Source organism: Apteryx mantelli, chromosome 3 (assembly GCF_036417845.1).
Source record: "Apteryx mantelli isolate bAptMan1 chromosome 3, bAptMan1.hap1, whole genome shotgun sequence".
Lineage (NCBI taxonomy): Eukaryota > Metazoa > Chordata > Aves > Apterygiformes > Apterygidae > Apteryx > Apteryx mantelli.
The window spans coordinates 31,547,172-31,573,494 of NC_089980.1; the positions used below are offsets into that span (position 1 = coordinate 31,547,172).

The window sequence follows — 26,323 nt, forward strand, 5'->3', positions numbered from 1 at the left end:
TAAAGGGGAGATTCTCTGCTCTGCTGGCAGTGATTTATCTGTGTTCCTCCCTGTCTGTTATGAGGAGACCTGACCCTGATACTACCTTGCAAGAATATCCAGAATCACCATGATCTGTGCAATTAGTGGTGACATGGTTTAGTTTCATCTCAAACTGGTTGCAGAAGAATAACAAACGAGTTTCCAGAAAAGGCTGATCTCTAAAATATTTCTGCCACCTGCTCTGTTTATTTGTCAGCTCAACAGGAGTTCCTTAACTGATATATTTTTTTAATTTAAGTATCAAAAAGCTGAAGTATTGATAAAAATACTGGACAATAAAACCTATTTATGTGCATGCATGCTAATACTCCCAAGTATACCTTGTATTACAAGCATAACTCTATCACTATAGGTCAGTTCCAAGAATAAAAATAAGGACAATGATTGTCTTAGAGTGAATCTCATAAACCGTAAAGTACACTGAGAGGGCCAATAAATCATAATAACAAACAAAATAGTGTTTGAAAAAAATAGTAGAAACATGTCTTCTTTAAAAAAATGAGGCAAATCAGAGGCTGCTAAAAATCAGAGTACCAGCATTTTGTGTCAATGTAATCGTAGCAGTTAAAAAACAAAAACAACAACAGAAGAAAAAACTCCAAGATCCAAGACTCTGTTAACAGAAACAGATAAATATTTTGCTCAAATGTTTGTCTACTTCCTTTCTCATATATATGTAGGCAGCTAAAGTAGGGGATAGCTTAACGAAAGCATTAGTGTATGTATTCTAAACAATAACTACTGAAAGCAGTCTCCAGAACAGCCTGTCTTTGTGACTCATTACACACATCACAGGAAAGAGCTCCACAGAAAGACACACTGGTTCTTTCAAATAACTAGAGCTCCAGAAGAGCAACTGGCTTAGTTTATTTCAGGTTTGATGGCCTGACTAGTAAATACTCTTATTTTCCTATAGATACCACAATAAGATGCCAAAGAGCAGGAAAATTACAATTAAACATAACTTACAGTGCAATAGTTTTGGCTAACAAATTCATCACCTCCCAGAAAGCAAATAAACAAAAAATTGACTGTGGTTTGGCAGTGATGATAAACAGGCTGATGTGTCAATGACATACATCTACTGAAGCCAAGAAAACTGTAGGCACACATCAACGGCTATGCTTTAGCAACAAGGGCATTTTATAACTAGGTTTGAGAATAATGGTCATCAAGTGGTAGGACATATTTTTGGCAATATATGCTTTCTTTAAAACAAGCTGATGAACTTGCAAAACATAATAAGAAGAATCTAGCCACCTAAAAATACCTATCTTGTCTTCTGTGTTGACCTGGAACTCAGGATGGTAACTGCAATCAGACAGTGCGGTTTCTAGCTATCACTGAATAAAAGTAAATATGGTATTATCTTGTAAAAGCCTCCTATTAATCTGCTTCTTCTCTCCATTTATTCTGAACTGTCTGATCTCCTCCCTCCAGATGCTGTTGGCTCCCTGATAACTTCCTTCCTTCCCCTCTATCATTTCAGACTTCTGTGATGTTCTTGTATTACAACATCTTGGCGGACTCACTAATCTTTCTCTTACTTATCAGTCATTATCTCTGGTTTCCATTGGAACTTCAAGGGCCTTTTACAACAATGGAAATAACCTGACATGTACTTGTGATCTCAAAGTAAGTAATTGCAGACAACGAGATCCAGAGGTAAGTTATGTGCTGGTTAACATTAGAGCAGAGATAAGTTCAGCTGTACGCAGCATCATGGCTGAAAACAGCCATTTAGGATAACCTCTTTGGAATTAACAGAATACTGCAAGGGACTAAAACATAACCTTGGGCAATAATATAACTAGATTCCCAAGATTTGCATATGCAGCCTCTTGTGGCTTCAAAATTTGCATGCGTTGTTTGCTGCCTGATTCCAAATTTCAAAGGCCACTTCAGACAGCTCTCAGTGACTTCATCCAGTCCTTTCTGAAGTTTAAAGTTAAAAATCAACTCCACGTTAGTTCTCAATCCTTTCTCACTCGCTTGTTCCAGGCCTTGGATACTGTCTTGGACACAAGGATAAGCAAACCCTTAATTCTATTGCAAACCACTACCACCTCTTCTCTCCAATTTCTTATTCAGCATATGTGAAAACATACGCTGTAAAGTGCAAAACCTCCATATAGCACATTTTGCAAGATAAGCAAAAGTCTACCAGCTATCAAAATGTTTGCTTTTTCTTATCACCACCAGTGCAAGAGACCAACTGCATATTTTTTGAAAAATTCTCTGTGTGAATTTTCAAGCTCTTTTTGTAAGTACTTTTGCAAAAGAGTAAGTCAGATTCTGCTTTCAGTGCTATGGAGTCAAAAGGGATTTATAGCCCTCCTGTTTATCAATGGAAGTCTTTCCATTATTTGCAAAGGTCTCCGAATCAGGCTCAAACTGAGGGCATAATCTTTGGAGACTAGTATATGAGATGCAGAGTGCCTGCCAAAATACAAAGGTATAGAGTACTTGCCAAAGTTTTAAAAAAGCTATAGCTCTCTGATCCATCTGCTCAGAACTTGCCAGACACATTCTTCATGCAAACTTGCAAATAAAAAGAACGTATTGCATGCATAACCCGACCCTTTTTATATCCGGATGGGCTACAGCTGCAGCAAGATTCCCTCACTGTGCTGGCTGCTACTTGCTTAAAGGTGAAAGAAGGTGAAGTGCGAAGAGGGTAAACAGATGAATGGCTAAAGCAGGTCAAAAAGGGAGAGGACATCAGATATTTTAGGGAATCACTGTGATTGACTCGTTGCATCACCCTGTGGTGACGGGAGGAGCCTCAGGGAAGAGAATGTATCATGAGAAAGGATTTCCTCCCCATTTGTTCCCCAAGCAAGGCCTTCCTTGTGCCACTGAAGATACATGTGCAGTATAAGTTGGGGATGCAGCCCTGAGGCTGTTCAGTCTGATTTATGCTTAACCTGGCAGGAAGACTCTGCATTGCATAAGCAATAAACAAGAACAGAGGGTCTGGGGTCCTTCTCTTGGAAGATTTTGAAATACTGAGTGCAATTTCCTGCCATTTAAGGGATTTTAAGATAGCTCCAAAGAAAAATTTTATGTAAAATGAAGCAAAACAAAAAAATCCTGTAAACTTATCTAGTATTTAGCTGTAACTCGCCAGAGGCATATTATGTTTTATTAAACTATCAGCAAAGGGGAGCCAAAGTCAACAACAACAGAGTGGGTTCTCCTGCCTCCTAGCCAAATCCCCTGAGTCCTGCAGGGTACTCCTGTGCTCATCTCCCCTCTAAGTGCAGGTCTCACAACCCTTGCCTCTTCCTGGTCCCGTCCCTGACAGCCGTATTTCACTATCTACCATATGAGCTCCTCGCCAACAAAGCTTCATGTTCTTTTCCTATGCCTCTCTTCCACAGCTTTTCCTCATAGGCGCAGCAATGAGAAAGGGAAGCAAAGCATAAGGAGATCCAGAGTCATTTTATTGTCTCATCACTGCTGGCTGAGTGACGCTGAGAGCATTTTTTGGAGGCATCTTGCTGAGGGCCTGTCACCTGCTTTTCAAGTTTGAAAAGGCTCTGCAGCATGGGTTTCCCTCTTTTGGCCTAACACTTAATCTTTTTCCTTTCTTCCAGTCATTTCTGTTGGCCAGCTCACCCTGAGGACAACGCTCCCCACTTCTCCTGAACACCTTCCTCTCCATGGACCTCAAAACATTTGCTCCACCTCCTCATCACTTCAGGGCTTCCTAGCGCAGAGCTAGAGAGCCAACCTAATATTCTTCAGCGTGACGGCTATTATGCTGCTGAGTTTGGCTGAAACTTGTGCATCTCTCAGTGCACCCTGGTTTCTCTGACAGACTGCAGCTTTAATCGCAGGAGCTCGACCCCGCGAGCCAGAGGCCTGCTTCTGACCCATGTCCCGCATTCCTGTGCTCCCCATAACGAACACATACCGCAAACGGCAATAAATCTGCCTATCAGCTTGGCGCCCTAGATTTCTGCGCACAGTAGTGCACAGCTGGGAGGACGCATTGGCTCGTGGCAGTAGCTAATGGGATATTATATACTTTTTCAAGTTGTCTTCAATGACTGCTCTGTTCCTGGCAGGAGGTGGCTGCATTGCAGATAAGCTCTCAAGTCACAGTGAATATGATGCAGTGTTAAATGCTTCCCTTAACCCACGCTTGTAGATCATTTGCCAAAGGTACTCTACACACGGTCTCAAATGTACTGAATTTTTGTAGGGGATACAGTATCTGGAACAAAAAAAAGGATTCTGGAACCAAGAGGAAGCAATTTGACTGAAATATACTGCAAATCAACTTCCTCTGATCCGCTAGGCCTGAGGAGTTGCTGGGGGGGGGTTTCAGGGGCGGGGGGGGAGAAGAGGTTGGTAGAGTAGAACGTTATTAGGCCCACACTTTATACTGCGTTTGGCACTTCAAAGAGCACTGTACATTTGCCAAATAATGTAACCTTGCAACCTTTCAGATTACAGGAGTCTGGTTTCAGGAGAGCAATACAAAAAGTGTGAGATCCAAATATATTACTTTATATGTGGGTCACAGCGATGGCAGTCAATTAAAATCAAATGCCCCAGGTGATATTTGTAATATAGATATCCTGTGCCAGTTCAGAGCCACAAATCCTGCTTCCTGATATTTTGTTCCATAGCATGAGAGACAGTACTTTTTCGCAAAAAAAAAGAGAACAAGGCCCCTCTGCTCTTGATTATACTGGGATCAATCTGGAGTAGCTCTACTGCAGTTAGTGTAAATTGCCTCAGATTTGCACTACTGAGATTTGGCCCAAACTTATGGTAGCTCACTCTAAACATATTCCCTAACTGAATAACAAGACAAAACACTGTCTGAATTGGAAGTAAGGTATCTGAAAGACTGACTGTGGTTTAAATTTAAATCTGACTCATAATGGGGTAATATGTTCCATAGCATCTTCTTTCTTATACCTCCCTCCAAGTGAAGAAAGAAGCCCTTAAAAAAACTGGGGTTAATGCTGTCTGGAGTGCAGGCGGCTCTTATTCTTCGGCCCTGACAACACCGCAGGAGCACTTGGTGGGGACCAGGCTCTCCTGACACAGAAGGACCAAAGTTCTGCTCCCACTTTCTTCAAATTCTTCACTGTAATCTGATGTCCCCCTTGGGCTTTAACCTGGTGCTGTACATTTACTCTGACTCAGCTCTCTCTTCCTCTAATATTTCATGTGGTACATTCCTCCGCTCCACAGCCTATCAGGTACCCACACGTGCAGCAGCCTCAGATAACAACAACAATAAAAAACAGCATTTCAGCCATGTTTTTCATGATGCTTTATAATGTGTTACCAAAACATGGCACTGTTTCCATAGGAAGCAATTATTACTTGTTATTGTTTGATAGTCTGTACATAATAAAACTACCTTAAAAACAATACCACAACACTCGCTGAACAACTGTTTTTCACCCTCCCAGGGTTTACACTTGTCCAGCTTTGCAGTGATGCCTATTTATTTTTTGGAATGCTTATTCATAAAAGACAAGTTTTTCTAAAGGGTGCAGGGGCTTTATTCATAAATACAGAAGCACCTTAATAAAAGAAAGATATGATGAAGTTTTCAAAGCAGGCAAGAAAACTGATGAACAAAGACATTCCCATAACAACTGAGCTTTATCTGATCAAATTCTAATAAAGCCTGCATTTGGCATAAATCTTTAAAAACATAGCAAAGGCCACTGGAGGATGCTAAAACTTGTTTATTTAATATTATTCCTCCTCCCTTCCCCCAAAGTACTTTATCCTCTTAATATTTTCTGAAGACTTCATGTACGTTAAAAAGTGCATCAAACGAAAACACTTAAATGGAAGGATGGGAAGAGATGCACAAAAGAGCTCTGCATCTGAGCCTCTGCCACCTTACCTCCTTCCAGCTTCCCACTTTCCAAAGTGCTGATGTTCAGCAACCATGATGAACATATTAACCCTCACTTTCAGGGAAAAGGGACACCAGAAAGGATAGTGCCCCTAATAAATGTAATCCTCCATGGCCTCATTCACCATAGCCAAGAAAAGACAGCAGCTTTTGTATCTATCTTATAAAAGAAACAATTCCTACTTCTGTGAGTTTTCTTTTATTATATTCTATCATAAGATCGCTTAATATGTGCACTGTGCTTCCCATCTGTACAGGAACACACAGATGTTGGCAGACTAATCCTTAAATACCAAGGATAGTATTCTTGGTGAAAACAGACATTATAGGAAACCGTTTCCACTCAGAGATTACCAGTCACCCACTGGCTTCAGTGGACTATTCGAGACATGACACTGGAGTAAAGCATGTTGTACAACGCTGTCAAGGGCCTCATTTGACATCATGGAAAGCTAACAGCAGAGACAGGTGGGAACAGGGTCCTGCTGTTCCCGCTCCAGGGCCACAGTGACATGGGCTCATCATGCCAAATAGTCCCAAACTGCCTTACTGGAGCCCGCACAAATAAGGCTGTAGGAAAACACAAAGTCCTTTTCTGATGTGGTTTGGAAAAAAGAGCCAAGTGTTAGCCCTGGGGAAGCTTAGACAAAAAGATGCAGTCTTTTTTTTTTTTTTCCCCCCTGCAATTTAAGAGCTAGGTCTGTAAGGTCAGAGGACCACACAAAAAAAAGAATCAGAAGGAGAAATATGTGTATTCTGTTTGCTTGCCTCTCTAGCCATTCCTAAAATAATGCTTCAGAGTACTATTGTCTTTTCTGTACCACTGGTGCATAACACTATTAATTTGCCACTGGACAGAATCAGAGAGCTCCAGAAGAGCAATTAAGAGATTTGCATGTGTTCAGGGGGGCTGTTTTCCCAGGGAATCATAACAGGTGAGATCCTACTCTCCCTAGATGATTTCTGCCCCTTTTTCTGCTTGAAAGAGAAAGAGGAGAGGACACAGGAACAATCATACCCTGAAACAAGTATGAGAGGAATTCTAAAAACCCTCATCAAGTAGATCTCAGCGAAACAAAACACTAAGCAACCCTGAACTTGGTGGGAGAAAAAAAGCTAGCAATTAAGTGTTGATTGTGCAAGAAAAAAAAAAAAACACATTGCTCCTTCCGGACATAACACTGGCAAGCCCAGTCAGCACGCATCTCACAAGAAGACAGGAAGCAGTGTTTATGCATGGAGGAGGAACATTAGGCACACATGCCAACTCTACTAGCAATCTCCTCTGTGAGGCTCTGTCCATGCATGGCTTTTAATATTGGAAGCACAGAAGCCTGAGAAATTCTTCAACCCTTAGCGAATGTATTTGCTTCTCTCACTTCTACTGAGATGAGCGTCTTCTTCATTCTCCTCTTTTACTTCTCACGTATTTGTTGTTTTCTCTAGTGCTAGATACTCCTATCACTGCAATGTTCTGAAGTTTCTCCTGCATCACCAAGGCACCAATGCCTCGACCCACCCTTCTCCACCTTCAGCTGCCTTAGATTCTTTCTACTCTCTAAAAGTCATATTCTGATTTCTACACCCTTCTCTCCAACTTCTCTCTGCTTTTGCTTCTCCTGTGAAACACTCACTGCATGCTAACCTCAAGTGTTGTGATGGAAATCAGACTTAGCAGTATTTATGAACTGCAATTCTCCTACAGCAAGCACTGCTAGTAAGGAATCCACACAGTTCAGATCAGCCATCACAGAGACAAATGAATACCTGGATACAAGCTTTTGCAGAGAGCTTCATACAAGACTACATGAAGTGGTAAACATCACTGAAGGAAAAGAAAAAAAAAACAGCAGAAAGATGAAGGCTACAGAGTATCTGGACCTTATAAGAAGTAAAGCAGAGAGAAGCACTAACAGGCAGCTCTATCATTTTGATAGGTGCTCTGCAAGAGAAATGCTCCAGAGACAGCTTGCCCCTCTACAGACAAAGGAGCTAAATAACATGCCTAACATTTGCTAGCTACCTTTGGCTTGCCTGTTATTTGATATAGAAAAGACTTAATTCTACAATAACCTGCACTCACTACTCATCTAACACATCACTCACTATCCCTCACTCAGTCCAGAAAAGAAATTGCTTTACTCACCAGTTATATAAAGGACTAACGTACCAGCCCTGGATGCAGGTGTCAGTCATTTCCACAGGCATAGGTTTGCTGGAGTCATGCTCTCTCAAATAAGCTCCAGCTGTTTCTCATCACAAGGCAAATTCTCAGCCAAGCAAAGGCCCTTTCTTCCCCACCTCTGCTGAACCCTTTGTGTCTCACATTCTTCAAACGTGGTAATGCAACAAGCTGAGCTCAGGCACTCTCAGCTATACTCCTTCCAGGAGGCTGATTAACAACTCTCAAAAGTAGAACAACAGAAAGCCCAAAGATACCATTGTCTCCTCTAGGATGTCTGAACAGCGAGGTCAAGTCAGAACAAACAATTGCTTTTACAGGCTGGTGGGGCAACGTCATGGGGACTTGTAGTGTAACTTCCTATGATTACTGTAATAAATTGAGAATATCAGCAATGTTCATCAAAGATTCCTGTTAGTTTTATCTTTTAACAAATGACATGTTGTTTAGTCAACTTTTCTCCCAGTGTGCTCTCAGGAGCAAACACAGCCAGGTTGCAATCTTAAATTCAAGTGTTCAGTGACCACCTGCTGACCACATTCAGTTGGGATTCACACTTCTGCTACGTTTAAACAGTCCAGTGCATCTTTTCCTGCTGTTGGTCTCAGGTTGGCTTACACAGTCACTTCAGTTAGCACATGAATTCCCCTGTCTCTGTTATCTAGAAATATGATTTGTACTTGAGCAGACTGGGCAGAAAAATGTGAATATGGAAAGTGTGGGAGAAGACTAACTCAAATTTGAACCCATGGGATCTGAACTGGACCCTATGGTGCTGCAAATTCAAGGCAGTGCTCAGGCATAACTAACAGAAATGGGAAAAGCATAGCCAAAGAGGAGTTCAGTACGCTTTGTTTTACAAAAGGGCATCTTACATAGCAGAGTTTTCAGCAGAACAAGTCCTAGAATGCTGAAACAACCATAATGTTTGCTCAGTATAAAACTGTTGTAAGGTAAACCCCCTTTTTGTTGTTGTGTTTCTCAGCAAGATGAACTAAACTCTAGATGAAATACACTCTATAAAAGATTTGCACAAACACGTGTACAGATTCTGTGCAGTTGACTTTTAGGGGGTTTAATGTGTGCTACATGATGCACTGTCTAGCTAGGAGAACCTCTACTAAAGCTTGTTAACATACAGAGGCTGTTCTGGGTGGTTGTGATGGTTCCCATACAGGACTGAATTTGCTTCTTTGGTGATAACACCATCTAACCAAGTTTATAAATCATCTAATGTTGTTGGCTGAAGTGCGCAATGCAGTTTTAAAACAAAAAGAATACAAATAAACCTTATCAACCTTCAGCAGTAAAGGAGTCATCCAGTCATTTTCTTTCTCTCTCCTCAGTACCAGAATTTCCCATTCTCTCACTTCAACCCCTGGGCCATCATACAGAAATGAATCAGCCTGAAATTGTTATGCTTTGAAACTCTATTAACAATGACGTTTCTGCAAGGAACAGTTCATAGGCTTATCCTGAGCACAGGCCACGGAAAAGGAATTTCATTTCTCCTATGTAAACTATATTATAGGTCAGGTGCTGGGGGACAGAGATGCTTTAGGATTACTGTTTGATATCTTGTTCCATCATTTACTTAAGGCAAGTCATCTACAGTCAACTTTAATAAGCCTCCTCTTTCACTATATGAGAAGCTTAGAGTACTGAGGCACACTTTTTAGAAAAGTTTGCATATTCAGCTTCCTATGATTTTGAAAGACACGGTTTCTAGAAGAGGCACAGAAAATGGGAGGTTATTTCTGAAAGATGGGACTTAATCATTTTTCCCTGTGGTTTACTCTACCTGTTAAATGGGTATAACACTAGTTTACCTCATAGAAGTGCTGTGAAAACTAAAGAATTTATACATATAAAGCACTTTGAGATTTTGCAATAAAAAGTGATAGGGAAGTGTAAAATTTTACTATTCTTATTAATTTACTAGACTGCTCTCTGGAGACACCTCAAATCAGTTTTTCAGCTTGGCCAAAACTTTTGCCTGGTAGGCCTGATCCCTTCCCTGTTCAGCAACATTTAAACCAGAAGTAACTGCACCGAAGTCAGAGGCATCACATCTGTGTAAATGTGAGGTGCGTTAGGCCCGGCAAACGTTATGAGAAGGCAGTGGTACAATAATGCAGAGTAAGAGCCAGAGCTTTACCTGATACAGTTCTATTCGTTGTTCTGATACCCGTGCCTTTGAGTTCTGCAATCGAAAGACTCTAAACTCTGCCTTCACCAAGTTGGAAGCATTTTTCTCCATCGCTGAGACGTCAAATCTTACGATTCTGAAGTAAAGGCTGTAATAGCTTGGTGGGATGGCATCTGCAAGAAGTCAGCGTAATTTTTTAAAATGATAAAATACATTGTTCTTTCAAACACTGTAATACAAGACAGCCTCAGGAACCAGTGAGGGAAATATCTGTAACATGATTCAGTTTCCAATGGCCAATTTAATATTATTAATAATTTAACAAAAAAAAAAGAAAAAAACCCACGTGTTTGATTATAGGAATAGCATATTAATACAGATTAATAACCATTTCCAACTGAATTTCAGGGCATGTATTTAACCCTGCTCTTTCAATGTACTGGTGGAAAACCCTGGATGCTAATAAGTTGGAAAAAATTCATAACAGTTGGTATCTGGCAAATACTTTCAGACTTGCACACAGTTCATAGGATCTGCTAAGAAGACAAATGTAACTGCAGATCATTTGTTCTGTATGTTCTCTGAATCCCATTTGCCCTCCGAATCTGGAGTATAAATAAAGTATAAATTAGCCAGCTTCAGATTTAATTTTCTATTTAGTTACAAAATACTTTTAGTGGAATAAAATATTTATTCTGATTATAATAAGCAGGGCAGGAATAGAAAAGAAGAAAGAAAAAAGGGGAGAAAAAGACAAGAAGATAGTAGACAAAAATAGAATTACATTCATTTTGATCACTTGGAAGCAGTAAAAGTCACAAACATAACCACCCCTCATTATACATGGGGGAAGAGAAAAAACAGTTGGAAAAATTGAACCAAGTCTTCAATAATGGTGTTTAAAATATCAGTTTAGGTTTCAAAACAGTCTCTTCTTCCTTCCCAATTGTAAATCCTGACTGAGGTTAAGCAGCAAAGTACTTTTGCATAATTCCAATTACCCTGCAGGGTTCAGTGATTATCTCAGGCTGTTCCACCTAATTCTGGCCAAAAGCACAAACAGAAAACCATGTGTAGTGCCTCTGAACACGCTCTGTACGTGTGACACTCTCCACACCCTGTTGTTTGGCAAGAGTTTCCTCAAACTGCGGAGTGGGCACAGTGAGCCAAAGTCAGGGATGAGTCGAAATGACTCAAAGGGCCTGATAAAATCTCCATTCAAGCTGATGGAAAGGTTTCCTCTTCTCTTACATTTTTAAAACTGAAATGTATATAGAAAAGTAAGAAAGATGAAAATTTTAGCATGAGGGGGGGAGGCAAAGATTCTCAGCAGAGAAAGCAAACTTCACAGACTTTTTGGGGGCCACAACAACAGAGAGACTTCAGATAACAATTCTAAAACATTACATTTTCCCACTAGTCAGTAACTCAGGACTGGCCATGCAGTGCCAGGAGACACCCTCTACAGCAGAGAGGTGAGCAATTAAGCCCCCACAAAAGATCCAGGCTTTGTCAGAAAGCCTAGGGAGGCCTCCTGCTCAACACCTTCCCTCAGTTTCACAGCTATCTAGGACATTAATCCATTCATCTATTGATGGAATAAAGTACTTTGTTTTGGAATATATGTATTTCTTAACAGATATCATACACCTAATATGTAGTTTCTACGTACAGCAATTGGAGAAGGCAAATCCAATACATTTACTCTTATTTCTAGCTGTTAACGATAAAAGATAACTTGAACAAACCTTTAATAACGCATGTGCGTATTACTAATACAAATTAACAATTTAAAGACTGTATTGCATATATTCAGTGTCTCTAGACTCATTGTTATTACTATCTGAACACATTATCCAAGCTGATATATTGCTTCCGAGCAATGTAGCAGGTCCAGGCAATACAAAGAAGCACCACTCTCAGTAACACATTTAATATGCAGATTGTTGTAGCTCTTCAGATAATTCTCTCTAGGCTTAGACTGACTGCAGAATAAGTACCAACTACAAGTCAGTCAAGAGAAGAATAAAGTAAAATATTTATTCTGTCTTTAAAATATCCACAAGACAGAAAATGATCAGAGGTGAACACTCCTAAAATAATCCTAGATATGGGAAAATCTTCAGATGATAAAGGACAAATTTAAATCTTAACTCTAGATGCACTGTGAGAGAAGACAAGTCATCGAAACACTTAAAAAAACTGCTGAAAGAGTACTTCCCAAAGGAGATTCTCAGTACGGTCAAATGTGTGAGAGGTACAAATATGAACAGAAAATCCCACGCTTCCTTATGGTCCCATTTAATTAATAATAATAAAGAAGCGTTCTCAAATTTCCACACCTGCAACCCTCTAAAGTAAACTGCATCATGATCAGTATTCTTGTCTCCCAAGCTTACTGACAATTTTTTTTGCTACAATTTTATAATAAGAACTCAAAGAAAAACATACCAGAACTGTTCTACTAAAGCTTGAGTAATACATTAGTGTTGTTCTCTTTCAAAATACTCAATCAAGGACTTCTAAAAAAAGTTTAACCTTATTTAACGGTCATCTTAATTCTGATAGATTTTGAAAATTTTTATAAAAGCTATACAGTTCAGAGGTTATATCCTCATTTAAAACAGAAATAGTCTCTTAAATTTACTTTTCTGCTATAGGAAGCTCTGAGACTACTACTTGTTCTTCAGCCAAACCTAATCCTACTAAGAATATAATTTAGCATAATAATATGTATATATATGATTGATGTTTCCAGGATGAGTTGTAAATTGTCTTTCCCTGTCATTTATTTGAGGCATCAGCCTATAATTGCATTCCTTGTCGATAAGCCAAACTAGAAAATGAGCACTTGCCCTGGCACACACAAACCCTGTTAATCTTTACTGTATTTCATATTCAGAAAATCCTATTTAACCCTGTTTGATTTAAATTAAGTTTCTGATTTATTTCTACAGGTTTCTTGCTCTATCTTTCTAGGGATATTTTCTTGCTTGTCTTCAATTTCTCTATTTTATCTTAGATTGGATTAGATTTAGATATACATCCACAGATTCCTGTTTATTAGGAATCTGTGAATGTGTATCTGAAAGGATTTTCCTACCTCACCTCCGCATTTATATTTTTTCTCTCTTTCTTATATAAAGAAGATAGAAACAGACAGAGAAGGAATACTGTTGTAGTGTGTATGTTTTTGTGTTCACGTATGTGCGTTTGTGTATACAATGAACAAATGTTTACTTTCTATGGGAAGGAACGTGTGGGGCACCAGCAATCTGAAAGGAATGAATTCTCACTCATCTTACAGAAGTTTCTTCTCCTACAAGATAAATTTCACATCCTGCAAAAACCCACAAAGAAATCTGATTTACTTATTCTACCATCCACAACAGTATCCACAGGAAGGCAATTCAGGAAGAGGCTTTATTCATGGACAGCTAAAAATATTGCCTTTTTACTGGCTGGAGCCCTTTTTCTGTAAAAGAATGGCTGACTGCAGAATTGGGGTTTACATGAAACTTAATCAACATTAAGACAGAGAACCCTATTGAGTTTACAAGGTTTTGGATTAGCCTTTAAGTGATTTCAGATGATGCAATTTATATCTTTTTGTGACTCCACCTTAACCTGAAAGTTGTATCAATTCAGACTCAGCTGGACACGTCTGGGCTCCCCTCTGATTTTGGACCAATGATTTCAGTAGATGCCAGGTTAACTTTGACCAAGCTAGCCTGCAAACACAGTTACGCTGTTACAGAGTAGACTCAAGTATTCTTTGAAAGATTATCACTAATGAGTGGAATTAAATCAATATGTTTCCCATAGCTAAGAAAACATAATTTTCTTTTGTTTTGGAGAGAGGGAATAGTAAATGCAATCAAAGATTTCATCTTTATTGTCTTTAAATTATTCATTAATTCAACCTCAAATCACTGAAGACTTCCAGCTGTAATAATCACAGTCACAATCACCACAGTAAAGTTGAGAAAACAGTTACACAAAACACAGTTGGAGAAGGTGAAAGTAGCATCCCTCCACCACCCTGTAGTCCAATAGCTCAACACTTCCAACACTTATTCAAGATATGAGCATAGCAGACTCAGCTTTTCTCTTCCTTTTTTGCTTGAACAAGCGGAAACTTCATCAGCTCTTTTACACAGGAGAGTCCAAATTCCCAGGTTAAAAAGTACTGTGGAATGTGAATGCTTGCTGAGGGCATAAGGACAGCATGGTTTCTGGGCCTCTTACTGACTTTGTTCAATTTGGTGGAAAGGCTGAAACCCAGGCACCCCCTAAGCTCCTGTGCTAACATCTAGGACAGAAAATGGCCCCGTTCCTACGCAGCAGAGCAGCACCAGCAGGAGGGATGCAGGGAACCTCTCCAAAATACTGAGCAGTGCAGGCAGCAGTGTGATACCTGCCCACGATATTGCTCCAATTAATACTTCTACAGGATGGAACAGTGTCAACAGGACAGACTGACCACATCCTGTGACCAGTTGCCCAAAATAGCATACAGACACCTAGGCATGGCTCCTGGCAGGAGAAAGCAATGGATTCAAGTTCCCTTAAACTGAAAGGGGGAAATGAAGGAGTTTGTTTCATCCTAGAGATATTCCCCTAGTCAGGGGTCTACTCCATAAAAGGACGACACTTTTGCCTTCAGTAGTCATGTTTGATGAACTAAGCCCTTCATTTCCATTGCTTTTCTCACAAGTACTGAGTGTACCGACATTTCAAGAGAAACAAAACATTCTGTTTGACACAGCACTTTCAGGATTTGGGCTTTGTTTCTGGCAAGAAAAAAGACCTAAATTCAGTTGTATCCAAACTAGGGTTTCCCCCCCCCTGAATTTTCATTTCTGTTATTGAATCAAAAAATTAACTATATGCACAGCACTAGTTAGGAAATGTAAACAACTTTTCTGTTCTTGTTGCAAGAAGCCAGACAGGCCGACTTCACACATACACCCACACTGGAAAGGCTGAGAGCTTCATTCTAATCCTTCCATCAAGGGCTTGTAATAAATGCTCCAAAGATTTATTTTTATTTCCTTTTGTGTTTATTAAACTTTGGAGGGTTTCTTTTCCTTTTTCTTTTCTTTCTGGTGTTTTGCCCATTCTTTATTATGGCAGCTACAAAACATGGAGTGTCCTTTTTTTCCTCTCCCTCTTCTTTTTCCTCGTTTTCTTTCTGACTGCAGTACATGAATGACCATGTAGTAGGCTTTGAAGCAGCACATGCAAATATTTATAAGAGTAGCTTGATTGTTATTAAATGCAGTTGTTATGCTTTCTATGCTCTGGCAAGCTTCCCTAAACCCTGTAACTCTTAGGACCATTTAGGCTGTTTAGATTTCAACTCACTGATAGCAAATCCTACGTTTTTTTGGGGGTTTTTTAACAAGCAGCAGCCCCTTTGCATAACATGACATTGTTTCTTCCCCTGTCTGAATTTTACTCTCTGATCAACCTATGGGTTCTTGTCATGAGCCAGGCCAGACATCCCTTTAATGACATCAAAATGTGATAAGTGAAGCAGCATGCTCAACGACATGGAAGGAAGGGCAACTTGTAAACTAAAACTGCTCATCTTTTCAGCAGGATCCTGTCCTTCTGTCTGGCACACTCGGGTCACAAATCCTCTTCTCTTTTCCATGGAAAGTGTCTCCAAGAAATTAGATACTTGTCTAACCCATCTGGATTCCCAAAGCTCACGGACAATTACTCTGCTGACCCCTCCTGACCCTGACGTGACTGCAGAATTGTGCTGGAAACAGGCTCTCTAGAATGACAGTGGATATATAAATACAGTGAACTAAATTATGGAGGCCTACAGGTTACATTTGGGAACTCAGATTGGCCATCAGGGGTAAATCAGTTGTACATCAGCTTTCCATTATTTCTGAAACTCTATCCTGCTGTGACATTAAGTTATGAACACATCCATTAGCTAATCAGTGCTCTTGACAGAAATATTTGCGTAGCTCTCTATTCAGACATCATTTGTAGCCTCTTGCAGCAAGTCTTCAGAGTTGGACTGCACAAAAGCAATATAAGAGACACTGCACTGGCCCTGTGTCCAATTCCAGATTTGCTTTAATATTCCAGTTTTCACCTTCAAAGCTGCCAATGAACTATTATCTATATCTGTCAGCAACCATTTGCTATCGAAGTCAGGAGGGACACTGTGCTGAAAGTCAGAATAAAACTACTGGGAACATAGTGCATACGTTTTTCAGCTAAGGCTTAACGGCTCTGGAGTAGCTTTTCCCACAGAATAGGATATATGTGCATCTAGAGCATAATGCAAGGCATATATGTTCTGTTATTGCACCTTTTGTTAGTGAAGAACACATACAAAAAGACTGGCAGCTAGGCATCTTTCACAGACAAATAATCTATTCATGGCAAAGCGGTATAGATGATGCACAATTCCATATTCCCTGATGCCTTTAATCTTGTTATTTACTGTATTAAGTAGCTGTGGATAGCTGACACTTAGCAAGAGACAGACAGGCATAAATACAGGAAGAAAAAGATTTCTTCAGCAAAAATGCAGAGAGAATGAGAACAGGTTGAGGGCCCAACTGCTGAATGATCCTTTTAAACATCAGAACAACTAAAGACTAAAAATTGATACCACTTCCACTCCTGTACCACTAATACTGATTGCTAGATCTGCCACTGCAGTCGAGTGGGGAAGCTTCAATATGTCTTCACTAAGAAAACGGATTTTAAAGTCACGAGGTTATTCCAATGGGGAAAATCAAAGAAACATAACTTTAGTCCTACCGGGACTCCTACTGCAGCTATTTAAACATGACTTTCTTTCACCAGTTATGCTAACGGAAGCCAATTCCGACAATGTTTTCTTATTTCAGTAACTTCTTGTTATATTAGCTTTTTTTCTTTCTTTCTTTTTAATGAAGACACATTGGGTGCCTGACATTCAGCAGGGAATCCATATGTGCAATTATTATGCCATAAAGTGGTTATGAGGACTCAATGAATGTCACAAGCTCTCTGCAAACTCTAGGCTGCCAGAGCAAAAATGCTTGGTAGTACTCAGGTAATACAAATACGTACTTTATTCTTCTGCCTACATTGTTTCTGTCAAGCTCTATATGCCCACAAAATATAAAGCAATCAAGGTCTAGGTGGGCATGGATTTACAACAGAATAATTACCAGAGTTTGTGACATATCTTCCACTGCTGAACCACTTGCTATTCCTCCTTAAAAACATACATAGCTCTATGAGAAAATATGTAAAAAAAAAAAAAAAAAAAAAAAAAAAAAGGATGATCTTCTGGTTGGAGAATTAATTACAATTAGGCCAAGACAGAATTTTCTGAAGATATATGTGCTCCTTACTTAAAATCTGACAAGGGGCTTCTGGTTCTGCTGCTACTTTCTCATTCCTTCACCATCCTGAAGCAACAGAAGACTTGCCAAAGTTCTGACCTCAATCGTACAGTAAGCTGGCGGTCTGGCTTCCGTTTATCAAAGTAATTAAATCTATCAAGCTTCTCCTACTGCTCTGGGATTTGGTGGACTTTTGACATTCTTATATAATTGCCTTTTGTATTCTTGATTTCCATAATGGTGAAAAATATCCTGCAGTGGTCTTCAGGTCAAAATGCAACTGGCATAACAAGGCAATTGAGGCAGTGTGATTAGCCATTGGAGAATCATAATCAGGGATTAGGTTGTGTTCTCCCAAAGAGAGGCAGTAAAATAAAACTCAAATCATTGGTGTTGTCCTAGCAAAGTTGCTGCATGGGATTTATGATACAAAATGGCTTACGACTTTGGCTTCGCTATGAAGGTCATTTTGAGGACAAAAAGAGAAGAGCATCTTGTTACATGGTCCCTAATTTGTGTCACTTCTTCTCTACAAGCACACTGGAATTGTATGAGTTCTACAATGAGTATCAAGAAAACCTCGCCAAGAAAAGCTACCATTGCAGTTTTAAGGTTCTAACAGTGTAAGTCATTTTAGACCTGTATTTTTTTTTAATTGTTCTCCCTGGGTTGGACTAAATCATGTTGCAAATTAAACCTCAATTGTATTTAAATGCTGCAGCTGAAACTGACATTAGATGTTCCTTAATTTGGTCTGGAGACCATTGTAAAAAGGGCAGTAATCTTTTTGTATCACTGAACTGTCTGATTTAACTGAATCTAGTTAGCCAGAAACCCTCCATTTAATTCCTTTTCCCTTTGGTCATTCTCTCTCTGTCACCATTTCACAACTATTTCCAGGAAGCTACTAGTCTCTGAAGTCTCAATCTGAAAAATAATTTAGTCTAAAAAAAACAGTACTATCCATACCAGCTAAAAATCCAAGAAAGACAAGGTCTTAAGTTTGAACAATCAGCTATGGCATCTCTTTTTATCTCCTCCTTTTCCTACTGGTCCCATAAGGAAAAAAAAAAAAAAACAAAAAAAACCCTGCTGGACCAAGATCACATATGTTTGTTCATCTCCTGTGAGGTGCAACACTAACAGCCAAGAAGTCTGCAGTATGGCAGATTCCCATAACAAATCCTTCTGGAAAAAGGTTCACAGCTATTCCATCACCCAGAAAGTGAAGGAGAATGAAACTTAATACCAAAGAGAAATACTTCAGGAGCACTCTGCTTTATCTGAAAACACAGCCAAAAGCCTCCAATACAGTCCATATGATCATCGTCCTGTGAAGGATATAGAGACGTTGCCGTCTGACATACTGCTGCTGCAAGGGAGCCAGTAGTTAATGCAGGTACATGCTAGCACAGAAAGACTCAGGTTCTCTTCCTAGATTGTGCTACTGATGCTAATGTGCTGCTAACGCAAATGGATTAAGTCCTTTTGTGCATTAAGCCAGGTTTTAAAGACCAGACCAGATTTTCAGGTGTTTAGCACCCAGTAATTTGAGACAGCTTTTTTTTTTTTTTTTTTTTTTTAAATCAAAGCTCTCCAGAAGAAGAAATTGCAACTGGCTGTTTCTGGCCTGGTTTTCAAGGAGCCCAACAGTCTTGTGATGTTTTGAAAATCAGTTGTGGGTTTTGGCACTGAAATGGAACTGGATCTCTTGGCCAACTAGTCCCAGCCAACTAGTCCCAACTTAGTCTCAGCTAAGATGTACAGAAAACTTTGACCTTAAATCTTGTCTGCTCCTTGGCTCACCTTGCCCAAAAACATATAGCAAAAATTCTCCGTCAGTCTCTGGGAGCTGGAGAATAGCCACATATGTATAAAATAATAAAAAAAATCAAAAACATATCTGCAGGATTAGAAGCCAAGCCACTAGGCTACACAGAAAAAGCAAACTACCAAAGAAAGCAGAAAAGTTACAAAAATCCCCTGTGCCTCTTTCCCCTCCCTCTCTTTGATACTGTATATCATCTACACCCTTCATCTAACCTGTCAGCACAGTATATCACTGGATGTCAGTGGGATCGGCCACTCTGCTTTTCTCTTCCCCTGCAACTGACTGAACCATTAAAAAAGAAATACCCCATCAAAGCTACATGCTATAACAGCAGAGACAGCAACAACTAAACAGTTCAGAGAAAGAGCTACTGCCTATGCCTGCTCCATTACCTTCTGCATCCTGCCACCTAGAAAGGGATAGTGAAGGAGGCAGGTTGGCCAGCAAGTGAGATGTAAATGTCAATGGAAATCACCTCCTGCAGCTACAATAGCTACAATCCCCTTTCATCTCTGATTTGTTACATGTAAACATCTCCAGATTGAGCCATTATCTTTGCACAGATCGGAGGCGCTGTATGCAACCAAAAAGTGATGCTCACAGAATAACCCTTTTCTGAGTCAGACTGCAGTGCATCTGCCTGAGGAGTTGCAGTCTAAGTCTTTCTTTCCCTCTCCCCCATAACTGCACACTTGCAAAGAAGATTAGAGAATTTGAATGTGTTTCAGAATTGGAAGAGAAATACTTAAGAAATGTATACATCAATGCACAGCCCTTCCACACACAGACATACTATTTACTTAGGAGGAAGTCAGTCATCTGTATAGGCTGTCCTGAACAAAAGGGAAATATCTGTGGAACGCATAGGAAGAAATCTGAAAATAAGGACTGGAGACAGTGCACATTAGGTTTACATGTTCAAATGTGAGTTAGGATAAATTAGCACAGAGGTTTCTAAAACTTTTGTTGTTATTACTTTACAGCCGTGGAGTAGGAGTGAGGCAATTACAAGTCACAATCCTGGTCCTTTAGAAACTCTCCTGTCCCAAGACTGCATTTTGTTGAATAAGACTATATTCCTTTAAGAAACTGCATTTTTCTTCTGCAGCTTTAAGAAAGTGAGGACTGCCCAGATCATCACTTCTGCTATAAAATAAAATTCTATGAGTATTAACTTTTAGAACAGTCAGACCAAGTAAGTACAGAGCATTGAATCAAATGCCTGGATCCAAACCCCTGAGTTGGAGGATGATCAGAAGCCAGACTCCACTTGCTGAAACTTCTGGCTAAAATGAAAAGGGAAACTGTCCTGTTTCTTCTAGGAAAAAAAAATCCCCCCCAAAACAAAACCCCAAACCATTTTTTTCCTCACTCTGATTCCAGTATGTGCTCAAAACTCATCTTCTGTCACTGCTTACCCTAGACTATTATATCTGCTGTGTGAGTGATGCGTAACAGTACATCGCTGGGAATAGCAAATGATTAATGGACCTCTATATTCCTGCCCAAAGCATGGAGAGTATAGATGGGACCAAGCAATCACTGGTAGTGGCACTGTGACAGACTGAAGACAGACTTAGTGGGACCAGTGTTGAATGCTCCTGTTCCTTAAAACGAACATGGAAATCTTTCCAAGATATGAATCTGCCCCTCCAAATTACACCTTTTTGGATGAAGCAGAACACATAGCACAGACCAGCAACTGATCTTCCTCTCTGTGAAAGATCAGCTATTTGCCTACTTGTAAAAACTGAAGTAAAAGGAAAACTGGGTCAGTTAGCATGTAGCATGTAAATACTTGCAAGTCTGTCTCAGATATGCAGTGCTCTGTGTGTGCTTTCTGATGCTGCCTTTAAGATTGCTCAGAAGTGAATCTGCCGAAGAGAAATTCCACAACAAAAACTCACCAGACTCTCCTCTCTGCTTTCCTTAAATCCTTTTAGGCACTTGGCTTGCTCTCACCCTTCCAGCTGAAATGCAGGGGCCAGGCAATGCAAACAACACTAATGCATCACAGAAGAGCTGTTTTCAGGTCTGAATTTTGAGCTGTTGAGCAATGTTTAATTGGGGTAACCTAACTACTCAGGAATATTTTGAAGAGCTGCAAATGCTGATTTTTCCATGCTGGACCATCTTTCAGGCATATACAAATCTTCCATGCATTGTAGAAAGTCTGAAAGGTATGACCTCAATTCTTCTTTTTTCAAAGTCCTATTTACACATCTCCTTTCATGCAGAGAAGCCAAAAGGGAATGTAAATACAAATTGTGCTGCTAACTATCTTTGCTTCTCAATGAAGACATCTTAATCTCATGGCAGGTTAAAACAAACAGTGGGAAGAAACAGCAGAACTACTTTCTTTCCCAAACAGAAACCCCTTAGAATCTCACTGCTGCTCATTCAATGCTACAATTTTAATAGTGAGAGAAGAAATACATCTTCACAAGTAAACCCAGCAGCTTTGTCTGCTGCTCCATAATGAGAGCCTGTCTCTCATTCCTGGGTCTCATGCCACTGCAGTGATCCCATGACTATATGTTCTTGATGGGAACTGTCAGTCCTTTTCTGCTGGGAAGATGTGTGACAAGCTAACAGGAAAGCTGCTGCATCTATCAACAGGCATCAGGACAACTTACAAAGTTACTGAAGCCTCTCAGAAGTGATGTTTTGGCCTCACTGAAGTCATCGACAAAATATTTCCATCACTTTCAAAAGGCCCAGGAATTTACCCCCACACTTGTAAACATAGGATTTCCACACAAGACAACTGTCTTCAGTCTCTCTGCCTCATGCTCTCTGTTGATTTGGGTTGCCAACCAAAGGTCCTTCAGCTTTCAGCAGTTATTTTGTGAACATTCAAGGAAGAAGAACTTTCAAATCACCATCAGGATCCTTTGAATGAAATCCCAGATTATCATGCATCACCACTGAAATCAAATATGTAAATAGATGTGTGTTGTGTTTGGAAAATTCTCAGGTATGTACTTTGCTATTCTGCTTACACTGGAATGTAAGAAAAATACTCTTAACGTCTTTCATCTCTCTCCACAGAGTGCTGCTCCTCTTTCAGCTAGGAATCATAAGCAAGAATTACAAGTACACTCTCCTATCTCCTCTTAAAAAAAAAAAAAAACTTATCAGGGAATACAAACCAACCTTCCTCAATGGCAAAGGCAGATCTTCTGACTTGCCTAAATTATTGAGCTGAGTGTTTGTGATTGCAATAACTTCACTGACTTAAAACAGATCAGAATAATCTTATATTGTTCACAAGATTGACTAACAATTTTCCTCGTAACAAAGACAAGGACCTTTTCTTTCTTTCATTTCCCAACCTCTTTTTCCCTGCTTGCATACTGGTGATATCTCTAAAAGTATCCTGTAACGAGAGACCTCTCCATTGGTAGGATGAAGGAACAGATGTGACCATAAATCCAGCTGCATTACTTGTAAATCATACTGCTTTATACAGAGACTTTGGGGTGCTGACTGCAGTGGTTAAAAAACCCTGAGTAGCCATCATCCTCCCCCAAAACCGAGCAACCTCAAATTTTTATGTAATAAAATATTTTCCCCTCTCTTATCAACAATCAACTAGGAGTAAGGTTAAGGGGGGGGGGGGGAGGGTGTTTGAGAAAGAGACTATATATATATTTTTTTCCTCTTTTTGGCAGCTTTCTGATGAATTTCACTTACACTGATGCTTAGCCAGCTGGATTAAAACTGACTTCACGGTGTTATCTCAGTGCCAACTTATTAATGAGCTATATTTAAAAATATATATATTGTGCAGACATACTTTTACTGAGTCCATCAGACTCAATGAAGCCATTACTTCTGTTATGAATCTGTTCTTCCCTTCAGTATGAAAGAAAGACTCCTGCCATATCTACAGTTAGCTGCATATGCTCTGCATATCTCTCTCTTCACAGCTCTAGGATTTCTGCAGGCTTTGAGGCTGAGGCGCAAGGTCAGCACCAGGCACGTGGGAACTGAGGAATCTTAACAACTTCAGTGGGAACCTGCCGCAGATGGACAGGATGCACCTGCACTTGGAGACAGCAGTCGGATGACAAGGTGGCTGCTCAGGCCAGCTTGGAGGCAGCAAGAATGCACTTCTCAACACACTGCACCAAGTGCTAAAAGGATTTGTCACCATTGCTTGGTAATAAACTGAAAACTATAAATATAAGTCAGGCAAAGAAAGTAGCGTTCTTTCAGCTATGGCTAAAGCTCCTAGAGCACACACTGGACAGGTGGTGATACTTTTCAGTGACCTCCATGCAGCCCAGTTTTGATGCTTTCAGACACAGACTCAGCATTTTTAGGTGGCCCTGTGGAGTAGCCCCACACCTACCAACTGTAAATAACTCTTTGACGCTGTGATCACAAGACTATGCTCAGAGCTGGGCTGAAGACTTTTCAGGAGGGTGTGAGAGATTAATATATGGAAAACCCCAAAATTAACAGACTCACTTTAGGGAGTCTGGGACCTGAGGGCAAGGGATCAGAGGACAACCTCATGCTCTTTTTTCCAGCAGTGAACCATGCTTCAGAGGCTTACACTGGACCAAAACACATTTTGAAGCGTTTTGCCCCGGTATAAGCACTTGAAGCATGGTGCATGTCTCCAAGGGAGGACATCATCCACGGTCAGCATCTACAGGTTGTCAGTCCCACCCCCCAGAGAGCAGCGCACACCCCCTGGTGAAACCAGCACACACCTTATTTTCCTCTAAGGACTTGAAGTTGCCTGTTATTCTGGTCAGGTGGCCATGTTAACGTATATTATCGTCCCTATTCTACAGACAGAGATATTGAGAGTGGTTATGTAACTCCAGTAAGTGAAAGAATCAAGTGCTGGTCATGTTAGGCTGCAGAAATCCCAGGTCCCTTGCTTAGCCCACTTAATAATACAATTTAAGGAGTAGGTGGCCAGCCAGCAGGACGAGCCAGCTATTGCTGCCCCACTCTCTGCAGCAACAGCCAGGAGACAGTGCTGCCCTCAGGTACCAAGGGGTCCTGCTCCCCACCAGCCCAGGGAGCCACGGTGGCATTTTCTGGGACCCCAGAGGGCAATTCCACTAACAGGGGCTGTTACTAAGCCTGATCTCTAGAAAAAAGCACAGGCATGAACTTCCAATGCTAGAAATCAGATAAGTACATTTTAAAGGCTAATCTCTCTAAGGAAACACACTCAATACTTCTTTTAAGATAAGCTGTGCTTAGCTGTATATGTGCGTGTCTGTAAAACTAGGCCATTCACCAGTAGTCAGCTCTGTAAAGCCTGCAACTCCTACAGCAAACACGCTCATCACAGGCTCTGACTTGTGCCTTTTAGTGCTGGATGACTTGAACTGTGTTTTAAGTCTCTCATATGCATCTGCATTTTAAATTTCTATGTAAAAGGGCCTCTAATCACAAGTATTGTTATGAAATCCAGGAGGATGCCTGGAAATCTGTTGGATATATCCTCAAGATTATACAATGCCACAGTGAAACAACACTATACAAAAATCTACTTTACAAAAAATGTACCGCTGCAGAAGAAAGCTGTGCTGGGGAGGAAAAAAAAAACTGGAAAACATTTTGAATTATTTAAAGAACTACTAGGAAAACTTTCCCCAAATCCAATTTTCTCCAACAGTGTCACAACAACCACAAAGCCGTCATACATGACAAACATAGTGGTGTTGAAATCAAGAAAATGGCAGTGAAAAGACATTCCCAGGCTATTTCACAATTCAGTTTAAGTTGTTCGTACTGCTGTGTTTATTTGTCTCTCTACCTTAACACAGAGTAATCCAAATTTCTCTCTTTTTTTTTTTTTCCTCAAGTCAAATGTTTTATTTTCCCTTGTATTCTTTTTCAGGCTGATTTAACTATCTAGAAATGAATGTATGTGAAATAAGTGATAAAATCAGTCTGAATCTTCAGTAGAATAGCAGGGCAAGAAGCCTACCGCTCTGATTCAGAAAAGAGCCAAGGCATTTACTTCACTTTAAATATAGTCCTGCTGAAGCCAGCTTATGAGCTTTCCTAAATAGCCATGTGCTTAAAAGCCTTCCTGCATCAGAGCCCTTAACAGTAAGGGCAAATGGTATGAATTTATTTCCCATGAAATTCCTTCGATTGAGAGCCCACAGGATCAAATCCTTGATGCACCTCAGTCTAGCAATGTGATTTTCCCTACTGCTTTCCCAACCTACCTAACATCTGTGTTCTGGAGAGAACTCCTCTGCGTAGGAGTAATAGTGGATGTTAGTTTTCATACCTATGCTGTTAGTGGCCTTCCTGTTCTAACTACCAGTAAGAGAGATGAAAACAAGTGTCAACTTTTTGTATGTATTGAGAGATTTACCTACTAGGCTGAGCTCATCCCATTCATATCAAAATGGCTAATACCTAGGCAGCTGCTAGTAGTGCTCTCCAGACTTCCTCAGCCTGGATTAAATTTCAATCTAGATCGAGCCATCCTGTATCGCAAAATACTTTTCATTTTAAAGTAGGAAGAGAGTACTGTTTCAACTGAAAAAAAATGTTAACATAAATGTCTTGCACAGAGATCAAATTAAATGGTGTATCCCACACAACCCAGTAGGGTACTGGTCTTTGCTGAGTCATGGATGAGTATGTCAAGTAAGAATACACTGCAAACAATGTCCTAAGTTGCTTTCCCTGTTAACCTGAAACTTAGAAGTGGTGGTGTCCTACCGCCACAGGGCAGAGGAGGGCAAAGTACTGCCTGTTACCTACAGTTACAGACCATTGCATCAGGTGATTTACCTTAGAACTGCTGTTTTCTGAACAAATTGTGAATTATCCCCTCTCTCTCTCTCTCTCTGTTTGCATATTT

General features: G+C 40.1%; 1 protein-coding gene across 1 annotated transcript in view; it reads right to left on the bottom strand.

Annotated features, from left to right (window-relative positions):
• The window catches only part of TGFB2 (transforming growth factor beta 2), a 70,524-nt gene that overhangs the window by 13,844 nt on the left and 30,357 nt on the right, over positions 1-26,323 (bottom strand). Inside the window, exon 2 of the mRNA XM_067293054.1 lies at positions 10,279-10,442. Coding sequence (XP_067149155.1) covers positions 10,279-10,442 — 164 coding nt within the window. The remainder of the gene's footprint in view (positions 1-10,278; positions 10,443-26,323) is intronic.